Source organism: Diabrotica virgifera, chromosome 8 (assembly GCF_917563875.1).
Source record: "Diabrotica virgifera virgifera chromosome 8, PGI_DIABVI_V3a".
NCBI lineage: Eukaryota > Metazoa > Arthropoda > Insecta > Coleoptera > Chrysomelidae > Diabrotica > Diabrotica virgifera.
Window position 1 is genome coordinate 180,480,930 of NC_065450.1, and position 20,969 is coordinate 180,501,898.

General features: G+C 34.5%; 1 protein-coding gene across 1 annotated transcript in view; it reads right to left on the reverse strand.

Moving 5' to 3' along the window:
* Window positions 1–20,969, reverse strand: part of LOC114332169 (uncharacterized) — a 400,535-nt gene that overhangs the window by 331,828 nt on the left and 47,738 nt on the right. Inside the window, exon 4 of the mRNA XM_050659182.1 lies at window positions 14,118–14,145. Within this exon, the coding sequence (XP_050515139.1) occupies window positions 14,118–14,145 (28 nt within the window). The remainder of the gene's footprint in view (window positions 1–14,117; window positions 14,146–20,969) is intronic.

Here is a 20,969-nt window from a genome sequence, read left to right on the forward strand (position 1 = left end):
TTTAGAAATCGACGATGTGAGAGATTTGGGCGATTCCTTCCTAATTGCGATTAGAAACACCAAAAATAAAATTGACCGAAATTTTGTGATCAAAAATTCAGAAAACAGTGCCATCAGTTTTGTGGCGATATTTCGGAAATATGTGGCATTGCGAAAGACAGGGACAACTCATTCAAAATTTTTTGTTCAATACATCAACAAAGAATGTACTACGCGAGTAGTAGGAAAAAACATGTTTGGTACAATTCCACGGCAAATAGCAGCTTTCTTGAAATTAGAAAATGCGACGTCTTATACGGGACATTGTTTTAGACGCACATCTGCGTCTTTGTTAGCTGATTCGGGAGCAACAATAGACGTGCTGAAGAGACATGGAGGATGGAAATCCTCCAACGTGGCCGAGGGATATATTGAATCGTCTATTAAAAATAAACAAAAAATTTCAGATAAAATATTTGGTCAAGTCGCCGATTCGTCCACTATAGTTATGCCACAGTCCTCATTCTCGCTTCCTGTTTCCGCAGGATCTTCGAAACAAACACCAGTTCAATATGAAAAGGACCTATCTGTTACTCGTCAGTTACCTGCTGCATTAACCCAGGAAAGACTGGTCAATATGACGAACTGTCACAATATTAATTTGAATATTAACGTTAATTACCATTCTAATTAATTATATTTTTCAATAAAATATCCCTTAAATTCGTTTGTTTGTGATTTAATCGTTCCGGGAGTTTCGTCAATATTTAATCCCGGAGGGATTAAATGTGACACTTTAGTACCTGTCACAAGGGAGTGAAGTTGTCACTTTAGGCCCGGAAGTACGAAAAAATTATTATTTGTTAAGACGGACATTTATCGAATGTTAATGTGGTTTTACCAATATGTTTAAAAATAAAAAGTAATATCTTGAGTTAGATATGGATGCGCACAATGTCAACCCTAGGTAAAATTTGTTACTAAAGTGATGAGCGGCAAATTTTTGGGGTATATAATTTTTCATCTCTTTCATTTCGTGTGCTATAATAACGATGCATCCCTATTCTAGTTTCAGTCTTTTCTTCTTTGTCACCCAATTTTGCGTTGAAATCTTCAACAATGATGGTATATTTTGTACCAATTTTCTCTAATACTGTTATCAGATCTTTGTGGAACATTTCAACTTCCCCTTCTGGATGTTCTGGGAGCATACACTAGTATTACCTTGATCTTGTGGTTTTTCCTACTGTAATTTAATTATTATTATAAAATTTTTATTTAACTTTCGTCATGGGATGGAATTTAAAAAAACCTAATACTATCGGTATAATTATTTGTTGGACTACAAAGTTCCTATCACTTTATTTTTATTCTCAGTTCATTTATTCAATAAAAAAAAATTGAAAATTCCCATCTCTATGCTGACTTTAGGAGTATTAATTTATTCGCAAACATGTCTAAAGCAGGTATATGGGTAAAGAAGGTTAGATAGCCGAAACGTATTATCAGTTGTATCATTTGCATACGCTTTGTTGAATTTACCAACATAATGCGATAAAAAAATCAGATATGAACATGAGTTTTTTCCGAATGGAATAAAGGTTCTGCTTTTTTCAGGAATAAATAATTTACAAAAAAAAATAAAAGGCATATCTAAACCAAAAGGCATCAAATACTATTTGCAGAAAACTGAAATCGGTATTGAAAAGAAAAGATAAAATTTTTCTTTTCTCAAAAATTCTCGTATATAGGCCTGGATTCAACCTGAAAATTTGTTAATAGCTTACCGGTATCTAGTCCGACAAACTTTCATGTCTGGGAACATTAAAACCGAGATAGTTTTAATTGTGGAACGTGATTTTAATTGTGGAACGTGTCATCCTGGCCAGTTTATGATTGTGAAATCTAGCAGGTTGTTTTTAAATTTATTCAATAGCAAACTTAATGTAATATATGTAGGGTTCGTTAAAAACAATCGTAATAAAAGTAAAATATGATGTTTAACAGTTTTAGTTAATAAAATAGATAACTAAATTATAGATATTTTTAAATTGACGAAATGTAAAACTGTTTGTGTAATTGCGACTAAAATTTTACGAATTCTCACAAAAAAGCTGTCTTTGAAATAATCGCGTTTATCTACTTAATATATCGATACATTTTTGGCAAAGTAACGTAAGTGACATTTTTGGCGAATCATGTTTTTCCATTAAACAAACGCTCTTATTGTTTAGAAGGTACTGCCGGAGTGTTGTAAGCCTAGACATATTATGTTTGAATTAATTCTAGGCTTACTACACTTTGGCAGTACCTTCTAAACAATAATAGCTTTAGTTTAATGGAAAAACATAAAATGTCACTTACGTTACTTTGCCAAAAATGTATCGATATGACCAGCTTGTCAATATATAAGTACGTCTTAAACTTCGTCCCTTCGATTATTGCCAAATACAATGTCTTTCCTCAGAATCTCAAAATCGAATGACCATACCACCCCCACGCTAAAACAAATTCTCTTAAATACATCTAATCCCCCTTTTCCGTTTTCCCATGAGAAGCAAACTATTAAAATTGTTTCAAAGTTGCGAATGTTATTCTTACTTAATTAGGCCTTAAAGGTTCAACGTCAGCAGTATTTCGGACCGGCTGCCGTAGTAATCCCAATTCGTTCCACCCATCTGGGCCAACGTAGGTCCATATTTGTGAGACTCTGATTTCGTTTTCCTAATAATCGAATAAGGTAAAATATTTACAATTCTACATTCGGCCATCCTGCTCAAATTCGACCCGAATTCCGTGTAGTTCTGCATCCATGTCTTCATATATACTCAGTAACCGTTCATTACCATAACTATCGGGTATAAACTTAACCTGTCTACGTGCCATCCTTGTTCCCTTTCTGTGTTTCAGCTCGTATCGACAATCTTCCAGTATTAATGACCATCTGACAACTCTGCTAGTTAACTCCCTTCTACACCTCGTCTTCGTAAATGCGAAGCAATCTGTATATTTTTTAAATTTGATTCCGAGTAGAAAAAAAAACGAAATTATTTCACTGCTTGAATTATAGCTAACAATTCTAGCTCATAACTCATATATTTTCCTCGGCTGGAGTTGTTTTCCTGCTAATGCAATAAACTGGGTGAAGTTTATTATGGTTTTCCGATATTTGTAAAAGACACGCTCCATATCCGTAACTGCTGGCGTCTGTATGTAATTCTGTTTCTATCTCTTCTTGATAAATCTCTAACACAGGTTGATTAATCGGCAGTTCTCTATATATAATGCTTCTAATAAACCCTTGAAACACCGTAGGCCTATTACTTAATCGAAACTGACATCGACTCTCGTTTCTCAGCATCTCTCTATCTTCATCAAATTGTTTAATTATCTCCTGTTCTATGATCTCCTTCATCCTCAAATCTTCTTTGTTCTTGGTACGCCTGTTGTAATTTTTACATGTTTTATATCTTCACTTTCGCAATAGTCTTCGAATTCCTCTATCTGCGTTTTTATTTTTGTATCTTCTGTATGGTTCAGCTGGAAATCATTATTGACTGTCGTCTCGCTAATTATTGTAATCCTCCTTAGAAAAGTATCTACTCTTTTTTTACATAAAATTATCCCGTCTTCGGTTATTTTAACCTCCGCTTGTCTCAGTATATTGTTTCCGATAATAATTTCCACGTCTAGTGCTGCTCTTGGAATAACATGAAACAAAATATTTAAATCCCCTCTTTGAATTTCTACCATTTTATTAAATAAACCTAAAGTTTTAACTCTCGTACCTCCTAATCAGCATAAATGTAATACGTTTTGTAAAAGAATCATGTCATCAAAATATTTTTCAAAAATATCCTCTCTTACTGAACTGATGTCACTTACTGTATCCAATAATGCACGTAGTGATGTTTTTCAAAACTTCAATGTCACCGAGTTTTTATAGCCCAATTCAATAACATTTACATGCCCAGAAGTTGATGGTTCCTCTTCTCTGTCATTGCATCTAGAAGAGATATATCCAAACTGATGGCATCGAAAACATTTCACTCCCTTGGCTTTGTCAGGACAATCTTTTAATCTGTGTCCTTGCCTTCCTTAATTGAAACATTTTTCTTTCTTTTTATTCCTACTTTGAGGCGCTCAACGTCTTTTTATGCGTCTCGGTTTTAACTGATTTTTGCGTCGTCTGTTTTTTAATTAACTCGTACAGTTTAATTTTCTCTTTAAAGTCATTGAAATTTTTGGCACCATAAAGTATTACTTTATTAGCAGGGTCATCCATAATTCCCTCAATTATATACTGCATTATGACTTCATTTTCGATGTTTCCTCTGCAACCGATTTCTCTCATTTTTAGTGCATACTCTTGTACGCTTTCACCTTATTTCTTCTCTTTATTCATCAGCATTCTGTGTATTTCAGCACTACTTATTTTGTTCTCAAACTCTGCTGTCAGTTTTTTCTTCAGGAGCTTCCAGCTATTAACCCATTTAGCGCCAAAGGTGCGAAAACGCACCATTTCTTTGTAGAATTTTTTTTGACAATTCGTTAATTTTTTTTATATCTTTGTATTTTTTAAGCAACCACAAGATATAAGTGTAACTAAATTTAATTTTGTTTAATTTCCAAACTCGTGCTTTCATCACAAAAATATTTTCTAAATGTCCGACATTTTCAATCCTTCGACACAACTTTATTTTTACTGTAGTAATTTTATTGGTATAACACTTTTATGGTCAAATAAATTAAAACATTATTTTTTTAACCTATTTGTACACCAATTGTTATAAAAATACAAAAAATATAATTTCTGAGTCATCAAATCTCGTGTTTGAAAATAATGGTTCGATAACGAACCATTGGCGGAAGTCGACATATAATCCTGCCTGATCAGGAATAAGTTCAAGGTGATGCACAGGCAGTAATTTGTTGGGATATTTCTTTATTATGTGTAAAAACACGTATCCACTGTGCTTGCGCTCCGAGCTCCTGCAACAGCTCCACATAGTGGACACGTTTGGCGCTCCCGGACTGTGCACTTGTGCGCACTCTGCCTCGGCGCTCCAATCTGTGGACAATTTATATGTAAGGGGGCGCATACCGTATCGATTGGAGCAGTTGCAGGGAGCGCAGAGCGCAAGAAGTTCGTGAACATAGTGGATGGTTGGCGCTCTCGGACCATGCAACAGTGTGCGCTCCTCCTCAACGGTCCAATAGGTGGCGGTTTATATGTAGAGGAGCGCATGCATGTAGATGGGAGCAGTTGCAGGGAGCGCGGAGTGCAAGAGGTTTGTGAACATATTGGATGGTTGGCGCTCCCGGACCGTGCAAGAGTGCGCCAACGACCGTGCGGCAGTGCCTCGGTGGTCCAATATTACGAACGTAGTGGATACGTACCTTTAGAAAGACGGGTATTCCGGTATGCAGTTTTGTTATAATCTAGGATGGGGGAGGGGGCTACATAAGGGAGGCTGTGTAGTGTTGTAGACAATATGTCGATTTGTCGAATTTATGCAACTGGTACAGTGCAAGATACGGGATTGGAAAGTGTAAACTGGAAATATCTAAAATAATTTCTAAAAAAGATAGAGGGCCGTTCGACTTCGTTTTTGAGAAAGAAGCTGAAGAGGGTGTAGGCAATGTTCTAACCATACTATTTTTGTTTATCCAAACTTCCAGGTCCATTTACACTCTAAATGTTTTGAGACTTTTCACAAAAAAATAAAATTGTGTATTTCAATTTTTATATCTCATTTCCGCCAAAGGTTCGAAAACGAACCATTTTGTTGTTGTGACACCTGCCATTATCAAAATGTAAAATAATTTTTTTACGAATGTTTAAGTTTATTCTACTCTAGTTAATCAAATATATTACATATTATTGCAGTATTTCTTTGCTTGGCGGTTAATGGGTTAACTCCTTTCTCTGACTGTATATACAGTTTAGCTATTCCCTTTAGAGATTGTTTAGCAAACATTAGCATTTGCAAATCATTACATCCCATCAGATTGGAAATTTCTTCAAATTCAGCGATCCATTTTCCTATGGGATAATCGTCTTTTCCGTCGAACGTTCTTATGCTGTCCTCTACGTCTCTAAAAGTTAAGGCAAATGAATCATTCAATCTACCTCTTGTGATTTTGTTTGATTTTGATCTATTTCTCTTATATAAATCCGTCGTCCGTTTATCCTCCATATCGTCATCATTATTATCGTTGTCGGTGACGTCTTTACCTTCTTCCTCGTGATAAGCGTCTTTATCACTATTTTCGTCGTTATCCTCATTAAAGCCATCGTCTTCGGTAACGTCTTTACCGTTTTGCTTGTGAGAAACGTCTTTATCACCGTCATCGTCGCTAGCGTCTTCGTCTTCATCGTCATTTTCGTCTTCAAAATTGAAGTCGTTCAAAAATAAACAAATACGTTCAATCACTTCGTCCTCTGAATCAGCGTAGTTCAGATCCAAAACATTGCAAACTGCTACTAAGTCCTGCATACTTAGCTTATTTTTTACGTCTTCCAATTTTGTAGAATATTCCTCGGAATCTTTATCCCACGCAAAATTTGTAAAATTCCGTAAGTTCTTTCGCGTTTGTCGCGGCAACCCTTTATCACCGTATGCAACAACATGCAACGCCTTAACAGCACTTAATGCCGAATTCCTAAGATTTAAACTAATTTTTGGAAAATCGTTAAGTGTTTGTTTAGACTGAGTTTTAAAAAGGTATATAATAATAAAAAACAAAAAGTTAGATTATCTTTTAACTAAAAGGTTAGATTATTTTTTCCCGTATGCAAATTGTATTAATGTGAACTGTAGAATTGTAGTCGCTTTTACTTCAAAATTATCAATATTTACTACAAATAGTAACAAAGTTATGATTTACTAAAATAAATGAATAAAAAAAACAATGAAAAAACAAAAAAATAGTTAATCGTTAAATAATTTATGATAGTTCTTTCTCAACATTCACTGTTTTTCGTCAAAGTTTCCAGTTCACAATTCCTCGAAAAAATAATCTTTGGTCAGATTTCTACTTTTCCGACACCAGAAAAAAGTGTCTTGACTACTTTTAAAATATTGGAACAAACACACTTGATTTCTCCTTGGTAATACTGCTTGCTATGATTGCGTCTCGACGTCGTCGTCGTCACTGCCCAAACAGCCGTCGTATTTGCCTAAACAGCGTCGTCTACACTGTACTAGCCGGCTACTCCACCAACATAACAATTCACCAACAGTTTCCCAAAGTACGAAAGTCACCAATAGTTTAAATAGTCCGAAAGTCCCCAACAGTTTCCACGTTTCACGATCAGTCATAAATAGTTTCCAAAAATTACGTCACGTCACTTGAGCCGATTTTTTAAATTACACATCACTTTACGGTATTTCGCGAACTTTATGACGAAATTGTCTTTCTTAGATCCGCGATTGAGCCCCGAAAATGTAAAGTTCGTTAAAAACAATCCTAATAAAAGTAAAATATGATGTTTAACAGTTTTAATTAATAAAATAGATAATAAACCCGCGCCATCTTCATTTGCCGAATTTTGGTCTGTCAAAAATGTTAGTATATGAAGATTCCATGTAAACGGCAGAAACATCGTTATTACTTTCGTTTTCCTCCAAAGCTATATCGAGATCTTCTTTCAAAGAAATTTCTCTAAAAATAAGAAAAGTAAAAAAGAATAGTGAAAACAACATATCCAGCAAACCGCCTAGTGGTTCCATTTGGGAACACCCATATTTTTGGAATAATTACGAAATCCCAAAGATGAAATATTACGAAAACCCGTACTAGTTGTTTATTGAAGATTTTAGTAATAAAACACTTACACGAGACAAATGTCCATATTTTGGTAAAAACAAAACCAACCGTAAATTCAAAAAATTATTACATTGGAAAATAGGTATAAAACTAAATTTGAGTTGTTCATTCAAGAAGAGGTAACCTTGAACTACAACTAGGCCAAATCTCTCTGAGAAATTTTACCAAATAATATGGTAAATAGACTCGGATGCGTACGCAATTTGTTGGCTCCATACGGTACAAACGAGGCTCTGACGTCCGAGTGATTGCCGGTATAAGCAATCCCCCACTTACCTACCAACGGCTTCGGGCGGATGAGTTGGTAAGTGGTAGGGCACTCTTTTGTCCTAGGGTTGGGAAACTGGCCCTAAAGGCGGATGAACCGAGAACTAGGTCAACGGCGTAAGGATGTAGAAGGCAAGGAGAAACCACTACATTAAAGATCCATATGGATATCTCTTGTACATCTATCATGGCTACAGCTTTGAGAGTGAAGACTACTGATCATGTATATCGGAGTGCAAGATCCGGCAGGGGAGGAATAACAACACAGAACCATGGGGCCCCCCAGGTCTTTAGCAAGCGAAACCCCCAAGTAAAAGAAAAGGATACGCCTATAAAAATTAAGCAGTTTTTTAAAATATGCACCTGGAACGTCAAGACCATGTACGAAGCAGGCAAAATTTATAATGCCATCCATGAAATGGAAAGACTGAATATCGATATAATGGGCATCAGTGACATGCGATGGCCTGATGCCGGAAAATGTCAAATAAACGAGCACCAAGTATATTACTCTGGAAATACAGGAGGTCAACATAAGCATGGCGTCGGAATAATTTTAAATAAACAAATAAAAAAATACGTTACGAATTTTGTTCCAATATCCGAGAGAGTCATTCTCATTCAATTGGATTTATTCCCAGCAAAAACCAACATAATCCAAATATACGCACCCACAGCAGACAAATCAGACGAAGTAATAGAGGCTTTTTATTACGATTTAAGGAAAGTCCTAAGTAAGTTCAAAACCAATGAAGTAACGCTAGTTATGGGTGACTTTAATGCCAAAATCGGTAAGGGTAGTTATGGTGAAGTAGTAGGTCCATGGGGTTTGGGTGAGCGAAATGAGAGAGGAGAACGCCTACTCACATTTGCTACGGAAGAAGAGTTGGTAATCACCAATACACTCTTCAAATTACCATCCAGAAAGTTGTACACATGGCGCTCACCCGGTGACACGTCAGAAAATCTCATAAGAAACCAGATTGACTATATTTTAATAAATAAAAGATTCAAAAACTCAATAACATCAGTGAAAACCTACCCTGGTGCAGATATTAAGTCAGACCATAACCCACTTGTCAGTAAGTTTCGTCTGAAATTTAAAAAAATCCACAAACCTAATTCTATAAGATACGATCTCAAACAACTAAAAGATGATGGCATAAAGCAAGAAGTACGGGAATATCTGAAGAACAACATATCTAAGTCAGAAGTAGTTAATGATGTTGACACAGAAATAAACCACTTAGAAAACATTGGGAAGGAAATACTAGAACAATACCTGCGACCGAAAAAGACAGAAAAGAAAAAAACATGGATGACCGACGGTATATTACAGATGATGGACAGAAGAAGAGAATCCAAGCGGAAAGACTACGTTGCATATCAGTTGCTAGACAAAGAGATAAAAAAAGCTGTCAGAGAAGCTAAAAACAGAAATCTGGAAAAACAGTGTGAAGAAATCGAGATATTGGAACGTAAACACGATTCCTTCAACCTCCACAAAAAGATCAAAGAAGCAGCAGGCATCTATAAATCAAAAAGGCCGGGACACTTAACAGACGCTCAAGGAAATCCAATAGTTGATATTGAAGAAACAAAAACAACATGGATGAACTATGTGACAACAACATTTGAAGACAATAGGAATGTCACCATCACACAAAATAAAAATGACGATACCGGACCACCTATTCTCGAAGCGGAAGTAGAAGCTGCTATAACCAACATTAAGGAGGGAAAAGCCGCAGGACCAGACGAGTTCTACTCAGAATTTTTGAAAATTATGGATAAAGACGAAGTAAAAGACTTACCTTGATCTTCAACAATATATACCAAAGTGGAAAAATACCCCAACAGTGGCTAAGATCAACTTTTATAACAATCCCTAAAAAACCCAATGCCAAAAAATGTGAAGATTATCGAATAATAAGCCTTATGAGCCATCTACTGAAAACTTTTTTAAAAATTATACATAAAAGGATATATAAAAAGTGTGAAGAACACATGACAAACACACAATTCGGCTTCAGGGATGCATTAGGTACTCGAGAGGCACTTTTTGCAATACAAGTTCTCTTTCAAAGATGTAGAGACGTGAATTGTGATATATATGTGTGTTTTGTTGATTACCAGAAAGCGTTCGATAGAATAAAACATGACGAACTGATGAAAATATTAAATTCAATTGGTCTAGACAGCAGAGATCGCCGTATAATAAACAATATCTATTACGAACAAACTGCAGCCGTTAGAGTAGGGGATCAGTTAACAGACGACATAAAGATAAAAAGAGGTGTGCGACAGGGATGTACATTGTCCCCATTATTGTTTAATACATATTCAGAGCACATTATGAAGCTAGCGCTAACGGACATAGACGAGGGAATACTTATAAACGGAGAACGATTGAACAACATAAGATACGCTGATGATACTGTCATTTTTGCAGACAGTCTTGAAGGTCTGCAGACACTTGTCTCCAGGGTGGCAGAAGTAAGTAGCAGGTTTGGGCTTGATTTTAACATCAAAAAAACCAAATACATGTTTATAAGCAAAAATAGGATACCACCTGGTCAATTACTAGTTAACCAACAACCTATAACACAAATCACCAACTTTTGTTATTTGGGTGCAAACTTAAATGAACACTGGGACCAATCGACGGAAATTAAGATAAGGATCGAGAAGGCAAGATCAGCTTTCGTCAAAATGAATAAAATCTTTAACAGCCACGATATAAAATTGGAAATAAAAGTTCGTTTACTAAAATGCTACGTATTCTCCGTTCTTTTATATGGCGTGGAGTCATGGACCTTAACTGAAGCATCACTGAAGAGACTCGAAGCATTTGAGATGTGGTGCTATAGACGCATGTTGAGGATTTCCTGGATAGACAGAGTTACCAACGAAGAAGTTCTACATAGAATGGGTAAAGAGCTCGAACTAGTGGTAACCATAAAACGTCGCAAACTGGAATACCTGGGCCATATAATGCACAATGAACAACGATATGACCTACTTCGGACCATACTTCAAGATAAAGTGCATGGGAAAAGAGGTCCAGGACGAAGAAGAATATCCTGGCTGCATAACCTGCGAAAATTGTTTAACTTAACCACTACCGGACTTTTCAGGGCAGCAGTCAACAAAGTCAGAATAGCCATGTTAGTGTCCAACATCCGTAACGGATAGGCACCATAAGAAGATACGGTACTCGTAGGCGTTAATGGGTTAATAATAATAATTAATAATGATATCTCTGTTAGTGAGAACATAATCTATCATAGAACTTTGTCCACGGATGCTGTTGATTGTATATTTGTTTTGGTCTTTGTGGTTAAAAAAGGTGTCTCCCCCATATGGGGAGAAACCTGGTACCCTGCACAAGTACCTCTACCATATATTGGCTCTTAACACAGGGAAGTTCGTTAAGGGGGCACGAAAAAAAATCTATCCTTAAAAATACTCGAAATTGTCAGATTAAGATAAGGTAAGTTACGTACATGCAAAAGCGTGTAAATATATTTCAAAAATCTGACGATTTGAGCGGGGCGTAAGGAAATTGGTTAGTCTAAAAGTTTCACAAAAAAGCGAATATTTCTCGAAATGAACGTCAGATCGGAAAACTAAAAAATACGTCTTGAATACTTTTCAAAAATCTATCGAATGATAGAAAGGGATGGGGGATAAATTTAAAATTTTAAACAAAAACCCCGCGATATTTAGCAAAATAAACATCAGACCGAATAACTGCAAAATACCCTTTCAAAATGTTTTTGAAAAATCTATCGAATGGTACCAAACACGGTCCCCCACGGAGGTGGGATGGGGGGTTACTTTAAAATCTTAAATGGACCCCCAAATTTTTATTGCAGATTTTGATTCTTTACGTAAATATAAGCAACTTTTATTCGAGACATTTTTTCGAATTGTGGATCTTCTTCTTCATGTGCCATCTCCGCGACGGAGGTTGGCAATCATCATGGCTATTCTGATCTTAGATGCTGCTGCTCTGAATAGTTCGGTTGATGTGCATCCGTACCATTCCCTCAAGTTACGCAACCACGAGATTCGTCTCCTTCCTACACTTCTCTTGCCCTGGATTTTCCCCTGTATAATCAACTGAAGCATGTTGTATCTCTCATTACGCATAACATGCCCCAGGTACTGCAGCTTTCGTGTCTTGATGGTTTCCAATATTTCCAGTCTTTTGTTGACTCTTCCCATGACTTCGTTGTTTGTTATATGCTCGGTCCATGATATCTTCAGGATTCTTCTATACACCCACAGTTCAAATGTTTCCAACTTTTTAGTATTGTAGAATTGTGGATAGATGACGCTATAATCGGAAAACACGATTGTTGGAAATGGAAAATTAAATTAAAAAAATGAAAAGCCACCAGTAAAATTGAAAATTTTACTTAACTTTTCTTGGTTTTAGGACCTAATAATAATCACAACTAGGGATGGGAAAAACCTACCGGTTTAAACCTAAAACCGGTTTTTTTACTTCGCAATAACCGGTTTTACCGGTTATTTTTTTTGTCCCGGTTATAACCGGTTTTTTCTTTTTAAAGTAAAAACCGGTTATTAGGTTTTTACGGTGATTAGGATTAGGTTAGGTATTATTTGGGATCCCAATCATAATTATTATTCTCAAGTAACTATTCCAAACAAAACTATAATTCAAATTTTATTTTATTTTATAAATACAGAAGCCAACTGAAAGTGCAATCTCACATCAGCCAGCAGAGTCAGTTATTAAGTTTTATTTAATATTTCCTTGAAAAGGTATTTGTAATCATAATATTTACATAAGAAGTGTCTGTTAACCATAAGAAGTGTCTGTATTACATAAGAAGTGTCTCACTAAACTCTTAACTCTTGACATTGAAAGTCGGTAAATGATTTTATCTGATTACCAAAAATAATGCTCTGCCTATTAATATCGTATTACTGATTACGAATACGAATCTCCAAGAATTTCCCTACGTTTTCAAAACGATACACCCATACAGGAAGTATTAAATGAGTTAAAATTTATTAAATACCTATTCTAGAAATATATATACAAACGTGTTAAAAGTAATACATGATAAATTTTTTTTGATGGTAGTAAAAATAAAAGATATATTGCATTATCCAATTTATTTTTAAGTAAAATATTTATGTTGATATTATTTTTTTTTAAATCCCATTTCAAAGAGTCTGGGAATTTTTTTTTAAGTTGAAATGGTTGGGGAATTTTTTTATTTTGGGAGGAGAGGAAAATTGTAATTGTAAATGTAACGTTGTAACCTATTGGATTAAAAAAACCGAAAACCGGTTTTTCCAAAAACCGGTTTTTTTGGCCGGTTATAACCGCCAGGTTAAACCGTAAGCAAAAAAAACCGGTATAACCGAAAACCGGTTTTTTGTCAAAAACCGCCATCTCTAATCACAACTCAATAGGTCCCCATAACGCTCGAGTGACTGCAAATTTAGCATACTTTTTTCCTCTACCATTATCATCAGTTCTCTATGTTCGTTTTTGACATTCTCGTTATGTTTGTGTTTAATACCAGATATTACTTGGTTGCCTATCCAAGCGTTAAAATCCATCAGTATTATCAACTTTCCTCTAACTTGATCTACTACTTGTTGCAATTGATCATAGAATATTTCTCTTGTTGTTTGGGGCTTACTGTTTTCTGGGCCGTATACTCCGATGATGTTCAGGTCTTCCTTCTCCATTCTTATTTTTGCAGCTTCATGGATTTTATTCATTATTGGAAATAAGCTAATTAATACTCTAACACACTTTTAACTCTATATTCGCTAACACTGTTAACAATGCATGCAAGACCATCCATTACCTCAATTCGCTAATTATATTTACGTAAGGGATTTTCTAAAATCCTTTTATCTGCAAAGCAAGCAAAAAGGCCAAAATAAAATCACACAAAAAGGAGACCAATTTATTTCTACCTAGCTATACCCCGGATAAAAATATATTGTTAGCGTTAACAAAGCCAAAAAGATTCCAATATACTCACCGTATTGCTGATTGCCGTCATCCAGTCACTGAAAACGACAAAAATTATATTAGCAAAAGTGAATATGATATAATAGACTGGGGAAATTACGATTTTTTCGAGGCATTCTTTTATACAGATACAACTGCTTTTGGTAAATTTAGTGATAAAATAATATATTATATTCTGTACTCTACCAGTGTCACTTTTGATAAATAATATTTCGTAAATTTTTCGTTATTTTATCTGTATATTATTCTGAAGCTATTTCCTTGTGGTATTTTTATAATAAACTATTTTTAATGGGAAATAAGCCACAATTTTACCAAAAAAATGATTTTATTTAACGTTTCGAAGCCCAAATCGGGTTTCGTTGTCAAAATACAAAATACTACTAAAATAAATAAAAATGTTGTTGCTAAGTAAAAAAATTCTTCTAATAATTTATTTAATCTGACTCATTTATATTGGCAATTCAGACGTATATTATACATTTTAAAGTAGAAGACTTTAAAATGATATCGCCAATATTTATGAGTTCCGTTCCTGGGACGACTTTACTAAAAGATAGTTCATTCGATTACATAGTATTTTGTATTTTGACAACGAAACCTGATTTGGGCTTCGAAACGTTAAATAAAATCATTTTTTTCGAAAAATTGTGGCTTATTTCCCATTAAAAATAGTTTATCTGTATAGTGGCACAACTCAAAAAAAATATTTTTTTAAATATTTTTAATATACTTAATACGTAATTTTATAGAAATTTAAAAACCATTGTAACTGAATAAAATAATTATTATTCTAATTTTAATAGTTTTTGAATTAAACCCGAAAATGTTGTAGGAAAAACTTTAAACGTCGTTTTCTCGAAACTTTGCTTTTTTGACTTATGACACTCTTTGAGCGGAGTTTGTGCGATGTTATATTCTGTACTGCAAGTGTCACTTTTCTTAAATAATATTTCGTAAATTTGTCGGTATTTTATCTGTATAGTGGCACAACCCAAAAAAAATATTTTTCTTTAAATATTTTATACTTAATACGTTATTTTATAGAGCTTCAAAAGCCATTGTAACTGACTAACATAGTTATTATTCTAATTTTAATAATTTTTTAATCAAACCCGAAAAAGTTATAGGACAAACTTTAAACGTCGTTTTCACGAAATTTTGGTTTTTTGACTTATGACACTCTATGAGCGGAGGTATGATATTATTAGTCCTGTTGCCGGGGGGGGGGGGGGGGGGTACAACGGCTTCCTTAATTCAGATGGACTTACCCAAGTTTTTTTTATGTATTTTGACCCGTAGAACACGAATTTTTTGGGTATCAGTTGATCCGGATGTCGATAAGTTTGTTATAAACAAAGAATTAGAGGAATTATATAACTGCGATTTTTCGCAAAACAAAACATTTTTTGTATTTTTCGGGTGATTCTCAGCAAAAAATGGTCTTACAAGTTTTTTCGTAGGATGCATAGTTTTAGAGATAAACGCGGTTGAACTTTCAATTAATCGAAAAAGTGCAATTTTTTAACCCGAATAACTTTTGATTAAAAATGAAAATAGCAATTCTGCTTACTGAATTTGAAAGTTCCAGTCAAATTCTATCGGTTTTGATTACTTGCATTGCTAAACATTAAGTTTTTATTTGTTAAACAAAGCCATAAACACATAGTGTTTCCCGTGCCCAATGCGTGCGTTTTAAAGTACGTAATCTACGTAGAAATTGTCTGTATGCGCGCCTACTCGTTCGATTTCAAATGGGAAATGCATTGAAAACATCATTTAATCACCATGTGTTTTTAGCTTCGTTTAACATTAAAAAAATTAATTTTTAGCAATGAAAGTAATTAAAACCGATAGAATTTGACTTGAACTTGAAGCAGAATAATAGCTATTTTATTTTTCAATCAAAAGTTATTCGGGTTCAAAAATTGCAATTTTTCGATTTTTTGAAAGTTCAACCGCGTTTATGTCGAAAACTATGCATCCGTAAAGACACCCTGGCGGAAGATAATGAGGTAAAACTCACTTGGGTGCCTGGACATAAAGGGATCGCTGGTAATGAGAAAGCTGACGAGCTTGCTAGACGAGGATCAGCAACAAGATACTTCGGTCCAGAACCAGCACTGGGAGTGCCCAAAAGCACAATCAGCGACCGATTAAGAAGCTGGATACAAAGAGAGCACAAATAATACTAAAAATTCCTACGCAAAAGCATGCGAAGAGATTTATACCTCAGACATGCGCAAAGAGAGTTGAAGAACTGTTCAAAATGAACAGAAATCAGCTCAAAAATCACTATAGGTTTCCTAACTGGACACTTTCCAGTAAAAGGACACCTACACACGATAGGACTTTACAACGGAGATCTTAGTTGCAGACTATGCAATAGAGAGACCAAGACAGTCAGACATTTATTGTGCGATTGCGAGGCTCTGGACTTTAAGAGACAAGCTATATGTGGAAACTGCAGACCAAGTCCGACAGTATATGCCACTAACCCAATGGACCTTAACAGGCTAGCGAAGGGCACTACTATATTGGATTAGGTGTCATAAGAACAAATGGTAGAAAGCACAATAAGCTGAAAAGCTGCAGTGCGACCGGGGTACATGCACGGACGGCTTCCAGGAAAGAAAATGTCTGTGCGTACGCAGTATTCACAAAAGTTGAATGTTCAGATTGCAATTTTGTAAGATCGTATTTCGTGAATTACACGAGATCAAATTATTCCTCAGCTTCAACATCTTCAAATCAACTTAAAATAAAATTTGATTTCAACAAGAAGGCTGTTTTTATAAAATTCACAGGACATCAGAGACTATTAAATAGTCTCAGAGATTTAGATTTGTTTTTTTCCTGAGCGTGTGATTGGTAGACAACGTACATTAAAATGGCTCTCTGGGTTACCAGACTACATTCTCCTAGATTGTTGATTTAGGAGAATGCTGCTTGGAATATGTATTTGTACGGGTATGAATTCGAACGAGGCAATAACTTGGAGGAACTGATTAAAAAGGTAGTCAAAACAGATCAACAAATGAACTCAACGCCATCAAAAATGCGTTGTATAATAGGCTTGGTTCCTGTTTGGCACAAGGTGGCAGTTTGCTTAACCATTTAATTTAGTAAGAAAATTCTAAGCAGCTTTTGTTCTATAGCATTTTTTCACTAAGTTAATACTTTTTGAGTTATTTGCGAGTAAAATATGTTCATTTTTCAACAACAAAAAAACACGATTTAAAGAAATGTGCTGGTAGATGCATTTGTATGCTAGCCAAAAAAAAACGAAGTGGAAGTGGAAACACACTTTTAGACGGTTTTTTGAAAATAACTTAAAAAATAAGTATTTCATTGAAAAAAAAAAATAATTCTTAACAGAAATATAGCCGCAAAATATAAGTAGGTACTGCAGTAATTTTACAACAGTAAAAGAAGAGTTGTAGTTAATGAAAAATAGGTTCATAGTCGCCAAATTCCAAATTGAATACTTTAACGTGAAATAACCAAAAAATTAAGCAGTTTTTGTGAAAAACTCGTTAATTATAACTTTTTAAAATGTTCAAAACAAGCTTTGCCTTACAGAAAAACAAAAAATCAAAAATATTCAGAAAAGCAAAACCTACATTTTCTTACTCTTAGTGATATTTGGTATCACTAATGAATTTTTTATTATTTTGAAAAAAATCATTTTTTTCAAAATAAAAAATTAAAAAAAATTACTTGAAAACCAAATTTTTTAAAGAATAGGACCTTTCAACCGATGACATTTACAGATAATATAAATAATACATAAGTAAAGTAACTTGTGAAGTGGTAACGATTCATTTGATTTAAAATGCTAATTAGGGGGTGATTATCCCGGGTTTTTTTGACCAAATGATGGGAAAAACCTTATTTTGAGAGTAACTTGCTTACTTTTAACGTTAGAAACCTTTTCAAAAAACAAAAATAAATATTTTTTAAACATTTTATAAAATCTTTAATGAGTTTTAGCCAAAAAGTTCATCATTTTTTGGTTATTTCACGTTAAAAGATTTGCTTTGAAATTTGACGGATATAAACCTATTTTTCATTAGCTTCATAACGTTACTTCCACTAGGTCTAGAGAGTTAATATATACACCATTGTTTTTACCTTTTTAGAATGTTTTTTTTTTCGATGAAGTACCTACTTACTTTTTAAGTAGTTTGCAAAAAACCGCTTACAAACGTGATTTTTTGTTGAAAAATGAACATATATTTACCCGCAAATAACTCGAAAAGTATTAAATTAATGAAAAAATGCTATAAAACAAAAGTTGCTCAAAATTATTCAGTTTACCTATTTCCGGACTTACTTTGACCGTATATTTTTTCACCCCCAGAAGCATAGGCGTAACCAGGATGATCCTAAGGGGGGTTACAACTACCTGAAAGGGAGGGGTTACAACTACTGGAAGGTCTCTGAGAGCTATGGTGTTAAGCTCAAAGTACATCCCAATGGGGGGGGTTATAACCCCCAAAACCCCCCTGGTAACGCCTATGCCCAGAAGGAATGAATCTCACCCCCAAGGTAAAAGCACACATCCGCACATTCACTTTTCTTCTTTGATATGTTACCTATGTGTCACCCATCACGTCAATCCAAGCGGGTCTATAAAATTTGGAGCAAAAACCGTGATTCAATGTACTAAATTATGATATCATAAATACGCTATACAAGGACAATTTCAAAATGGGTCATACTGTTTGAATGGAACTCGCATTTACAAGCGATATTGGAAGCAATATCCTGTCAAGTCCGGTTATTTTTGCAGCAACGTAACAGCTACGGCTAGACAACTTCAATATCCTGCGGTGCTCAGTAAAAACTCATCAGTTTGGAAACCGCGGCCAACAGAGAAATTAGATTTTTGTAGTTTGTTGATAGACGGGAAAAGAATGGGATAGAAATTGGAATTAAGGTTATTGCTTTCACTTTGTTACACAAAGGAAACACAAAATCTGTATTAATGTTAGTCTTAATATTAAAAAAACGGTAAGATATAGTAAACTAAAGTATAGATAAATTTTTTTTATAATATTGCCATTAATTGGTAATATCTATGATTTATTAGTACGTTCACTGACGGTCAAATATGGCAAAACCTATAAGTTTTAAAGAACTGCTTAGATTGGCATGAAATTTGCCAAACACAGGAAACATGTCAAAGAAGAAAAGTGATATTGTGTCGACGTGTGCTTTTGCCATGAAGGTGAATTTTACCCCTTATCAGTAGTGAAAAAATATACGTTTAAATAAGTCCGGAAATGGTTAAACTGACTAATTCTAAGCAACTTTTGTTCCATAGCATTTTTTCACTAAGTTAGTATGTAATTTTCGAGTTGTTTGAGAGTAAAAATGTTAAAATTGTTAATTTTTCAACAAAAAAGACCCGCTTTTAGACGGTTTTTTGCAAATAACTAAAACGTAAGTATTTTATCGAAAAAATCATTAAAAACAAAAATATACTCCATAATAAAGTAAAAAAATGGTGTATGTATGAGATTCAAGACCGAGTAAAAGAAGTGTTGTAACTAACGAAAAATAGGTTCATACCCGTCAAACTCCAAATCGAATATTTCAACGTGAAATAACCAAAAATGAAACACTTTTGTGAGATAACTCATTACAACTTTTTAAAGAGATTTATTTTTTGTTTTTTTTTAAGTTTCTAGGATTAAAAGTAAGGAAGTTAATGATCTACGTAGACGCAGACGGTTAAGTCAAAATTTCAGCAGAATAGGAATGGTAGTTTTGTTTTAACCCCATGTGGAAGCGATCCTGACCGTGGACTTTAGAAAAATGGAAAAAGCGTAAAACCGTCGGTGATTCGAGTCTAATTTTCGGAAGAGAAATCGCGCAGCGAAATTCAAGAGCACTTCAATGCTATGTACCTAAGGTAACCTTATGAACGCGGTAAAACGTTACTTAGTTTCCTGCTGGAGAAAGTCTATTCCAAATGAACAGCTTCTTCTACCAAAAAGAACATCGTAGATGGACGTGGCAGAGCCCAAATAGAAAAACTAGAAACGAGATCGATTTTATAATCACCGACAAGAAGCAAATCTTTAAAGGCGTTACAGTTCTAAACCAGTTTTCAACAGATAGCGACCACACAATGGTAAAAGTCTCGATAGAAATAGACCTTGGGAATGAGATATACCGCATGATCAAAAATAAGTCCACAACTACCTGGACCGAACCTAAAAATATAAATGTATTTGAAGAACATATCAACAGCATTCTCCAAAACGATAGGAATACAGACCTAAATGTTAACACCCTTAATGACATTATAATAGAAGCTATAGAGAGAGCCAAAAGATACACTGCCAAAAGACATCACATAACAAAATAATAAGCCCCCAAACACAAGCATTAATGGAAGAGCGGAGAAAAATGCAAAGTAATAGAAGTAAACAACACCACGAATTTAGAGAGATAAGTAAAAGAATACAAAAATCTATTAGGACGGACAACCGAAAATATAAAAACAAACGTATTTCAACAAACAATTGAAGATAACAAGAACCTTAAAGTTCTAAGAAGACAATTGACAAATGGCAAAAAAGAAATAAAGAAATTAAAGGATAGAGATGGAAATATCATCATCAACAGAGATAAATTATTAAGGGTAGTAGGAGACTCCTATACAGAACCATACAACAGCCAACAACACCATGATGAGCTACTAGAAGATTCAGAGGAGAAAGGTTAGTCAACCAAGGATCGGAATTGATGCCTGATATATCTAGGGGAGAGTTGGACAAAACGGGATACCGTTCTTGTTTATTTTTATTACGGAAAAAATGTTAAAGAAATTATCATATTATTATTTTTT